The 11,566-nt window shown below is 41.1% G+C and overlaps 1 protein-coding gene across 1 annotated transcript; it reads right to left on the bottom strand.

The window, feature by feature from the left end:
- Window positions 1-343: 343 nt before the first annotated feature.
- Window positions 344-11,283, bottom strand: Mrpl47 (mitochondrial ribosomal protein L47). The gene is made up of 7 exons (XM_051185841.1): window positions 11,168-11,283; window positions 8,629-8,774; window positions 8,122-8,182; window positions 6,000-6,096; window positions 2,713-2,843; window positions 1,356-1,451; window positions 344-565 (listed from the first exon to the last, which is right to left on the bottom strand). Exons 1-7 carry the CDS (start codon window positions 11,263-11,265, stop codon window positions 442-444), a joined length of 753 nt encoding a protein of 250 aa, XP_051041798.1. The 5' UTR covers window positions 11,266-11,283; the 3' UTR covers window positions 344-441.
- Window positions 11,284-11,566: the final 283 nt, after the last annotated feature.

The raw sequence follows: 11,566 nt of genomic DNA, 5'->3' as shown, positions 1-11,566 counted from the left end.
GTGTTGACTGCCCTACAAGTGGAGTTTCAGATGGTTCTAAGTCTCCATGTTTGTGCTGGGAATCAAATCTGGGTGCTCTGGAAGAGCAATTAGTACTCTTAAGCTCCCTACCCCTTCACACTTTTATAGTAGTGGTGAAAACAGCATTCCCAAATGGACTTGATTCTAGCATCACTTGGCAGACAGCTTCAGATTTATACCAAGACATCAGGTGCTATTAAACCTGCTCAGCGGTCAGGACCTGTTCAGTGGGAACTGAACTTGAACTCTATGCCTGGTTTTGGTAGAAGCGGCACCATTTCTAGGGTTAATTAACATGCCATATTATCCAGAAAAACTGATGTCATTTGAACAAGAGCATTATTTTATAAACTGCTTAACAGACATTCACATCAGGACCCAGAGTGCTTTAAGAACAGAACTGGACTTATGGATCTCATCTTAGACAGTACTTGATTTCCGCTCTTTAGATAGGTGTGGGAACTTTGCCTGGAGAATTTTTTCTTTCTTTTTCTGTAAACTTTTCTTTCTTGCTTCAATCCGAGCTTGTTTCTCAAGTCTTAGTCTAGAATAAAAATGTAATTGCAATTAGACAAAAATCATTCCATTTTGCAAAGCATGTCCAAGCCAAGTATATAAGTCACAGTCATGTCAGCAGTACTTGGTGATCACTACAAACAAGATGGTGGAAGTCGAACCACCTCAATACTGTGCCTGCAGAAACTGAAGAGAAGTGACGGAGCAGAGTTCTTCAACCACTTGGCTTATTAGCTAGATGTAGCTTATTAGCTAGATCAACATCAGGGGGCGGGAATGAACAAGGTGTGTTAGGGAAAGTTGTCACTGATGAAGGGCGCACCTAACTAGAGTGGGTGGTATTGAGTATGGCTGTATTTTGGAGATACAAAGCTAGTTTCTTAAGTATCAGCTGGTATCTTGGGCAACTAACTGCAATCCTGTAACAGAAGCACCATGTTTTCCGTCTCATAAACTCAATGCAGAATACCTTGGGAAATGCTTGAGGTAACAAACAGCTTGTAGCACCACACCATCTCAGACCCCCTCCATTTCCATGAGCCCTGGAACAGGAGCTCACACTCCACATGGTACAGTAGGATTTCCCTCTTATTTCCAGACATATACAAGTCATATGAACTATTGGTACAGTGACTTTATGGAGGGTAAGATTTCAGATATATGGCTTCAATTTTTTTTTTTTTTTTTTAAAAAAATCTGGTGCTATTTAAGGTAATGAAAGAATTACTTATGTAATGGAAATCAAGGTATAAAGGCAGCTGAGGGCATAAGCCATATGGTGTACGGAGGCAGCTTCATCAAGAAGGTATTGTGCTTACCTGATAAAGTGATCCACATAAGGCATCGTGAAGAACCGTTTCCTGTTGTATCTTTTATTTAGGTACCAAGGTAGAGGCCACTGCTTGAATTTGTGCCTGCCAAAAAAAAAAGTAAAGTTATTGCTTTAGACAAAATATTTCATACAGTTTCTTAAAATTTTCATTGTTCTCTAAGTAACCTAAAATAACAATTATTATTAGCAAATGGGGCCGGTGGGACAGCTAAGCAAGAAGGTCCTTGCCATCTGAGTTCAATTGCTAGGATGTGTGTGAACACAGGGAAGGAACTGACTCCTGGTAAGTTCACTCTGACCTCCACACATGTGCCACAGCACATACAAGCATACATACAAACAGGTAGTGTTAAAAAAAAATTTTTTTTAAAGTTATTAGAAAATGCAATTAAAATTGAATGCTGGAGGTTTTTCAAATAAGTGCTATATCCCTAAATCCTTGGAAGAGCTTTGTTGTTAATTTTTTTTTTTTTTCTTTTTTAAGACAGGGTTTCTATGTAGCCTTGGCTGTCCTGGAACTCACTCTGTAGAGTAAGCTGGCCTTGAACTTTTAGGTCCGCCTGCCTCTGCCTCCCAAGCGCTGGCATTAAAGGTGTGGGCCACCACAGCCCAGTTCCTCAGAAGAGCTTTAAGTGAGAAGTTTTGGCAATTTCTCTTTCTGCAGTGATTAGATGGTTCTGGACTGGATGGCTGAAATCCCACATCAAATGAGAAGGTGCTGTCTGTTAGGGTTAGGTCTGGAGAATGTTCTAGACACCTTAAGCCTCTCCACTTGCCAACTCACATTTAAGGTACATGTTAGCTTATCCTGGCTCCTCTGGGGTGAGTTAGCTTATCCTGGCTCCTCTGGGTCCTTTATTCCTCAGAGTCCATGCTGACACCCAGATCCTTCCCTGGAAGGAGGTAAGCTGTACATTACTTGGCTCAGAGCTTATCCTGATGGTCAGTGAAACAAATTGACCTTGTTACTCAGAACTTTCAAGTCTCAGGTTCTTACGGGGCAAGGTGGGCAAAGGAGTATCTGAAATTAGCTCTTTGCGTTTTAGAATCCAAAATTACATGTTAATAGGCAGATTTTTGTGTCAGAGTATCTTAACTTTCATGAAATCCTTGAAAGGACTCAGGATTCACACAAGACAAGAATCCATGGGGATGAGTTGTGTGGTTTGGAATTTATTTTACCAGACAAAGCAACCTTGGTGCACATTTTCTATTCCTAGGGTATGGGGACCTCTCTTTACATGAGATCTCTATGTATCCACAGGGGAAGTATTTGAAAGGCACTGAGAGGGGTACCAAGGCAAGTGATCTCCACTCTTAGAAGTCACAGTGTAATCACATACCAGATAATTCGTCCGAAGATGTCCCTTCTCCAAGCACCAGGTCTTGCCTTTTCTTGCCCGGTCTGAAGAAGCCTTAGAGCATCTTCCCTCTCCTGGACAACTTTATCTAAGGCATCCATGGAATCAACAACCTGAGGTGACAAAAAGACAGCTAACTTCAGCTGTCACCTACAATTGCAATCCACAGGAACTCAATATTTATAAAGCAGGGGAGCTATGACATTTTTATTTAGAAACTGCGCTTTACAGCACTTTCTAGGAAGCCCTTCTGGCACAAGTGTATGCGTCGGTCCATTGATGGCTACAGTATGACTTCCTGTAACTTCTTTAAAGTTTTATCATTTCATTTCTTAATTACTAGTTTTCACGTATCAGTCTGTTTGGAATGGACACAGCTCTAATGCTGTTTGAAAGTGCAGTAAGTTAATGAGATGCATAACCACGGCTGCCGTTGTCAGCAAAACCCTTGACAGGTCCCTGCTTCCCTCACACATTCAGCAGGGACTCTGGCATACTTGGCAACTCATGCTTTCACAGGGAAGGATGTTAAGATTATTGTGATGCAAGAGAATGCTTTTTTCTTTTTATTCTTCTCTCATATATTATATCCTGACTGCAATTTCCCCTCCCTTCTCTCCTCCCAGTTCTTCTCCCACTCCCTTCCCCCTCTAGATCCACTTCTCTGTTTCCCTTCAGAAAAGGGCAGGCCTCCAAGGGATATCAACCAAATATGGCATATCAAGCTGTAATAAGACTAGGCACATCCCAATCTCAAACAACCACTCAGAGTCTTAATATTAATTACAAAGGCTTAGCTGAAAGCTCAGGCTTGTTACTACCTAACTCTTACATTTAAATGAGCCTATATTTATTATCTATGTTATGCCATGTGGCTCATGTTATATTACCTCATTTTCTACACATCCTGCTTCCTTGGAGTCTAGCTGGCTGGTGTCTCCCTGATTCCACCTTCCCTCATTCCAGCATCCTCAGTTTGATTGTCCAGCCTAACTTCATCCTGCTTTGCTACAGGCCAATCAGCTTCTTTATTAACCAATGAGAGTAATACATATTCACAATGTACAGAAGGGTTATTCCACAGCATTTTCACTATTTTGTCTAATTAAAAAGGTTTAAACCTTAATATAGGAAAAATTGTACATAACAAAATAGTAAGAATTACTGTTGCATATCCAGCCCATTTGTATTTTACAGAATTAGAGAAAATATTCTATTATCTATATTATCTTGGTGAGTCTAAAGTTTTATACCTAATTTGCTTTCTATCATAACTACAGAAAACTATATGTTTAACTATTTAGTCTTTAACTCCATCAAAGACTCCAGAAAGGTGAAATGTTACCTAATGACAAGGACATCAGTCTGTCTGGACAGACACCCAAAGTTCCTCTGTAACACTGAGGCATCCAACTCTGGGCTACAGCCCTAGCATATCTGACAGACTTTAAGCAGGGAAGTATGAGGCTGTTGATGAACTACACTGGAGCCTACCAAAGCCAGGGCAGGGCTGGAGGGCCAACAGAACTCTACTGAGGTTGGTAGTCCACAGCTGCTAAGTTCACAGAGTGAGCATTACATGTTTTCACATCAAAGGGTCTATCAGCAGAGCATCATTACATGTTCAAACCAACAGTATTAGCAGGGCATTATTACATGTTCACACCAATGGTCTATCAGCAGTGAGCATTACATGTTTACACCAACGGTCTATTAGCAGAGCATCATTACATGTTCACACCAAAGGTCTATCAGCGGTGAGCATTACATGTTTACACCAACGGTCTATTAGCTGAGCATCATTACATGTTCACACCAACGGTCTATCAGCAGTGAGCATTACACATGTTCACACCAATGGTCTCTTAGAGCAGCACTTCAATGTTCAGAGTTTTGGCTGTGGAACATTTTGGATTTCAGGCTAGGGATAATCAACTGATATTCCCAAATTAAAACAAAAACAAACCAAAAACCCTCCAAAATAGAAATACCACTGGCCCAAGCTTATCAAAAGGGACACTTATCAGCACATACTAATTAGGTCTATCTCACTCAAAGCGAGCCTCCAGAATTCTCTTGCTATAAATGATACTGTTAAGAAACTCTATACAAGGGAAATAAGACCTATGGATTATACTATCACATCAATGTTCATTTCCTGATTTTTATTTTTATGTGTATTGGTATTTTGCTATAGGTGTTGGGTCTCCTGGAACTGGAATTACAGACAGTTGTGAGCTGCCATATGGGTGATGGGAATTGAACCTGGGTCCTCTGGAAGAGCAGTCAGTGCTCTTAACCACTGAGCCATCTCTCCAGCCCCTTGTTTCCTTATTTTAAGTGTGAAATGATTATATATGAAATGGTATTTGGAAATTTGTAATTAAATTCTATGGAATGTCCTACTTTACTCTCAAACAGTCAAGAAAACAGTGTTACTACACATGTAATCAGGGTGAAGGCATGCAAGATGTGTTTATACTGTTCATGTAACTCTGCACCTAATGTTACATAAAATCAAGTTTAAAACTCAAAACAAAACTCAACTCTTAGTATGTCACCATAAGGGAAATAACTAGCACTCCTGTCTGACTTTTGCTGGGGACACCATGTCCTGTCCTGTCCTCTGTGGGAGTGTGGTGAGACTGCTTATTAATAGTGTGGGGAAGGGAAGGCAAATGAGCTAAGAGGCTCCATTCCACAGCAGTTACAAATCTCAGCTCTTACTGACTACACATGGCAGAAAAATCAAGTGCTGACCTTTAGAATAATCCAGGGGGTAGAGAATAAAACATAGAAAAGCAAAACACAACAACAACAAAAACAACTTCACCCTAAAAATTGGGCTAAGTTATTGGAGAAAAGCAAAACTGGAGCTAGAATAACTACTTTGCTACAGCTGGGGATACTGGACACCAAATCTGGGCTTCATGGCACGTGCTAACTGTACATGGCTGCTTCAGAAAGCAGTTCAAGAGAGACTTACTGTATGACCTGGCGATTTTACTCCCAGGTAGCTGCTCAAGATAAACAAAAACAAATACCCATCTGTAGGTTGGAAGTTGCAACTAAGAATAAGGAAACATGACACTTGTTTTTTTTTTTTTGGGGGGGGGGGGGGGGGGACACAATTCTCTCAAGTGCAAGTGTTGCAATGGTGTATAAAACTCTGCAAATTAAAAAAAAAAAAAAACCATACACACAAATAGAAAGAAGGTTTGAAAGAAATATAAGAACCATATATTCAGTCTTTGCTCCCACAAGCCTACCTTTTCTAACCGCTCTGGACTTGGCATTGGCAATCTCTGTCGCTTGGCCTCCTGCTCTAGAGTTAGAAGCATGTTTCTTTCCTTCAGAAGGACATACCTGTACCAAATACAAAGCCATGATGCTATTCTATAGTGATTAGTGACATCAAAATTAAAAGCCCCTGAAGTCTTGAAGTCCTCTGGAAACCTAACACTGGGCAGCATTCAGAAGAGCCGTGCACCAGGCTGTGCACCTTGTGAGGCGTCGGGGAGGGTTATTAAAGCATCAGCTACAGTCCTCCCCTCCACTGGGAAGGAAGGTGAGTAACATCTACCGAGGAGCTAGTTCACACCCCAGTGTTGAGCATTCCAATCTCCTCACAACCTTTGGAGTAGGCACAACTAAAGCCCCCTCTCTAATGAAGACAATGCAAAGCAAATTCTGGATTCAAATATTAGACCCGTTGTGTAAATTCTACCACTAGCCTGCAATGCCACTGTGACTTACTGGGTAAGAGAGAGGACATGTATTACAAGAGTAAAAGAGTGATGTGAGACACCTATCTCCTCTAGAGCTAAGGTGACCAGGGAAAGTCTCCTAGTGACGGGATTTAAGATGGAAGGAGACAAAGCAGACATTATACATAGAGCACTGACCTGGCTGAGCTAGGGCGAGGGCTTTGTGAATACCATTTCAGAATTAAAGCAATAACTTTGGAGGGTAGTGCAAATGAGACAAGGGAACCAGGCGGGAGCTTTACACTAGGGACTACAGTCCTGGGGGAAGGAGTGGCAGAAGACACTGGTTTTAGCACAGTGAATGCTGAAATAGCCCCAAGTTCACCTTTACTGATAACTCATAATAACAGTGTTTTAACTCAATCTTACTTTTCTATAACAAATAAGCACAGTATGAGTGGTTTTTGTAAACACTGTAATTCTTTAATCTGCCAAGAAAGAGAAATAACCCTTCAAATTGGGACAAAAAGTTAAATGTCTACTGGAGTGCCCAGGCAGATAATAATTATGTGTGAAGTAAGTTAAGTGACAGCAGACAGATGAGGAGCTGGGGAGGCATTGCTGCACATACTGTCAAAGAGTCTAATTAGTCAAGAGAAGCCTAAAGCCTATATACATCAAGTGAAACTTCCCTCAAACAAGTATAATTTAAACAAAACAGCTTTGGGCTAAATATTAGACTGTAACCTTGTCTTAACAGGCTCAGACTTACCAGGGCCATGTGCCCACATTCACAATTAATGTACCCTATGACACAAACCACCGGGACAATAGGCTAAAACCCAGGCCATGAAATGGAATAAAAAGGAAGGCAGAAGTTGTGAATGATCTGGCTCATGGCTAGACTTAGGTTGGAGACATTATCTTCTGAATGTTCTTTTAGAACAGAGAAAAAGAACCCTGCTTGAAATGGAACATTTCTGTTCTTTTGTTTAATATTTCTAATTTTTAAACAGCCTTCCAAACAAGCGGGGTGGGAAAAGAAACAGGAGTGTATTTAGGGCAATGAACTCAGGATCTCAGCAGTGCATGTTGCACCTGCTACAGACTTTTAGAGGGCGAGGGCCTTCTTTCTCAGTTTTGTCTTCTCTGTATGCATGCTGTTTATGTCAAAGACCGCACATTTTGTTAAATGGTTATGTTATTGTCCTGGAAACCTACCTAGCCTCTTGTTCCTAATTAGGGTTCAAGGCTCCTATGAGTTGCAGATAAGAGAGTACATCTGAACAAGCAGGAGGAGAGTCACCTTTTGGGCTGTAAATAAGGACTGTCTACAAGGTCTTTACAGCTTCCTGTCAGCATTTATATTAAGCAATAAATTAACAGGAAAGGGGGAAAAAGGAAGGCAGTGTAAATGTGGCCAACCAGTCCCCATGTCTTCTCTGAGTGTGTTTTTTGACACTACTGGTCTAATGGCATCAGTCTGCCTCTTACAGCACTTGCAGCACAACCTTACATTTCCTACTACCTTTGACCTGTGAAACATCTCTGTCATACTTAGACAAAGCTCATATGATCACCCATGGTTATCAGGAAACAAACCATTTTGCTCAATTCTTTACCACATGGGTATAGTTTTGACCTCACTGTTAAACTGTAACATTTCAATATGCAGAACACCCACCAAAGTTTATGTAAATCTTCATTACTTTTGTTCCTTAGCTGCTGGCAGGTCCATGAAGCTCCTATGAGTAAGAGAAAAGTGTAACATTAAGTGATGCTTCTAAATCTGCCCCTGGCTAATTACCCACTCTAGAAATCTGTTTCTGTGAAACGTGGGACAAAATATATTATATTAGACTAGAATTCAATTAAGTAACATGAAACTATCAGTAACATTTCTCTAACAACATTCAAAGACCGTTAGTATTTGTGTCAAATGCATTTCTATTCCCTAATGTCACTACAATTTATTTTAAATTAGTACTTAACACCCTAAAATAAACCCAAACCTCATGTTAGCTGACACTTTCAAAGCACCCTTCTTTTAAACATCCCACCAACATGCCAAGGAAGTTATGAGAATGACCTTTAAAATGCAAAGGAAATTTTAACAGGAAATCCTAAACTGGTGAATCCTAGGATGATGGAGGGCCCAATTCATTAATTCAAACCATTTTAAAGAACTTACCAGATTTGACCTTTTCTTCCCCCCAGTTCTTTGGGTCATCAAAAAATTCTTCTAGTCCTTTCCTTGACAATGTGGTGTGAAGTAATTTACACTGGAGAAAAGATGTGACATGTGGTGTGTTCTTATGCAACAAACTAAGAGAAAACCTGCAATTGAACACAAGTAAATAATGGTTAACGATTATAACGTTTGGATTTTATAAGTAAGAAATATTTCTTTATTACAATGCTAAAAATTCTACCCAGGATTTTGACCCCAGAGGCAGTAAACTTTTTAAATGTGTTAGAAAGTATCTTTTATTGTACAGACTGCTACCCTATAGTTTCAGAGACAACGTAATGACACAATTATATGTGTATATCTTTTTACTTTATTTACTATTAGTGCCATGGCACACGTAGAGGTCAGAGGAAACGTGGGTTCTCTTCTTCCACCTTGCTGAGGCACCGTCTCTAACTCATACTGCTTTGCTGAATACTCCAGGTTAGCAGGTCTGAAAGCTTCTCTTTTCTCTGCCTCCTATCTGGACATAGGAATGCTGGGATCCCAGATAGGCTTGAATGGCAAGTACGTTTTACCTCCTGAGCCATCTGCTGGCCCCCACAATTATATTTTAGAGTAACATTTTTAGATGCTTCCTCCACTGTAGCAAATAAATCTATGAGTACAACAAAACCATTCTGAAAGTGACTTTGCAACACTGAAAAGGCACAATGTTTTCTCCTTTAAGTCAGTAACTCTGTATCTAGAGATTTTTTTTTAACATCAGAGATGGAAACTCACAGGTTAAGATGTCCACAAAGGGGTTAAATGTGGTATCAAAGCAATGTGAATTACATAAACATACAACTAATAACTGTGCAACTGCATGAGAATCTTATGTAGTAATTTAGAAATTATGCTTCTAAAATTATTTAATGACCTGGTAAAATGGCCTAAAAACAAAATGTGAAGTTTCTCAAGTGCTGTCTTGTGAGCCAAGAGTATATGCTTGACTCCACATCTGTTTTTATGTGTACTGGGGGCTGAGCCCAGGGCCTCAGCATGTTAGGTAAGTGCTCTACCACTGTGCTACATACCTACTCTTGACTTGAATCTAATTATGATCAAATGGAGGCATGTTCTAAACAAACAAACAAAACCCAAAACACTAATTTTACCCAAAATGCCGGTGTAGCAACAAAGAAATAAAGAAACATAATGTATTAATGGCAACCAGGGCAATAAATAATTCTTTATTGGGTCCCAAACAAAAGAATGGAACTGGGGATAAAACAGAAAGAAAAAGAATAAAGAAAGAAATTTTCTTTTTTATTTTTGCAATTTTCATTTTTATTTTTGATTGCAGCTAAATAACGGCAGTGTATTCGCAAAAATAACCACTGGGTCATACTTGATAAGGCAATGTTTGAAATTTGACTTCTGTATAGTACAGAAAAAGGAGCATAAACACAGGAGCTTTGAAAAATGTGACAAGATGCCAATGACTGGTTACTCTGGGTGAAAAGTATATAGTTACTTTTTTACTCTAATAACTTTTCTATTGTTCTGAGGAAATAATGGTAAATGAAGTGTGTTTACCTGCAAAATTAAAGGACAAATGGCAATTAATCCACAACTGCCTTTACCATCTTCAAAAACCTGGCCTCTCTTCTGAGTGATAGGTATTTATTTTGTTAAAAAGAACACACTAAAATTCTCTCACTAAAAATTTTAATGCTTATGTATATGAACGTTTTCTTTGCATATGTGTGTACCACGAGTGCGTGGCTGAAGTCTTCAGATGTCTGAAGGAAGGCCTCGGATCCCCAGTTAAAGATGTTGGTGAGGAACCTAACTTCGGTCCTCTTTAAGTGCAAGTTCTCTTAACCACTGAGCCCCAAATTACTATCTCTCCAGCCCCAAATTATTTCATTTTTAAGGAAAATAAAGATGACGAAGACGAAGTCATTCAAATTTTCCACCTTGATCAAGTAACAGCTCTGCAAAATTTTTAAAAAGCTAATTTCCGAAGTTAGTGTTAATAACACAGAGCATAACAGATGCACAGAAGCTGTGTGTTCAACCAAACATGGGTTGCTTCCTTCAATTATAAAACTCGGCTCCTGTAGGCAAATGTCAAGGAGGAGTAAGTTGACTCTTTCTCACACTTGCAGAAACCCCTGTTAACTCAGCTACTCTCATCACTCAGTATCTGCCAGACAACAATTTGGGTCAAACCCGACGATACCATTCCCTTTCTGTCTCTCACCTGGCAAAGCCTTCCGTTCCCAGCTCGACTCCTCGGAAGCGTCTCTCCCGACCCGCCCAGCCTCAGCACAGAGCGCGTCCGGGTAAACCCGGAGCATCTGAAACTCCTGGGCCTCCAGACCCACCGCCAGCCGGCAGCACCAGAACGCTGGCCCAGGAACGGGACGCGCCAGGGTGGGCGACTCCAAGGTCACGCCCTCTGCCCCCGAGGGGGCCTCCGTCCCAGGGCAATGCTCTGTGCAACAGGCACCCAAAGGCGGGGCCAGTCATCCCTTCTTTCAGCACTTACCCGGAACGCGCGGGGGCCTGGGGACTTACTAGGGAACCGACAGCCTTCAGGAACGCGGAGACTCTCCTGCAGGCACCCACTACACTGGCCGCAGCCATGTTTCTAAAGCAGACCCACTGTGCCGGGGGCCCACAGTGTCACTTCCGGTGTTGCGTGCCGACTAGTGAAGCAAGCAAGAACGGGCTTTGCCCTTATTAAACATGGCCGCTCTCACTGCTTTCACCCCCCTCCACCCACCCTTAATCCATCATGGAGCCTCTAGCGGCTCTCTTCGCACTCCCCACCTACGATGTCGTCACTTCTGTCCGCGAGCTCCTACATTTGAAGCGAACAGGAACCCGCCGCTGCCCTTACTCAACATGGCCACCTCTAGCTTTCGCCGTCACAGGTAGATTGTCC

The sequence above is a fragment of the Phodopus roborovskii genome, unplaced genomic scaffold (assembly GCF_943737965.1).
Source record: "Phodopus roborovskii unplaced genomic scaffold, PHOROB, whole genome shotgun sequence".
In the NCBI taxonomy this organism is placed as follows: Eukaryota; Metazoa; Chordata; class Mammalia; order Rodentia; family Cricetidae; genus Phodopus; species Phodopus roborovskii.
The sequence above is the reverse complement of the archived record's forward strand: the minus strand, read 5'-3'. Positions and strand labels throughout refer to the sequence as shown.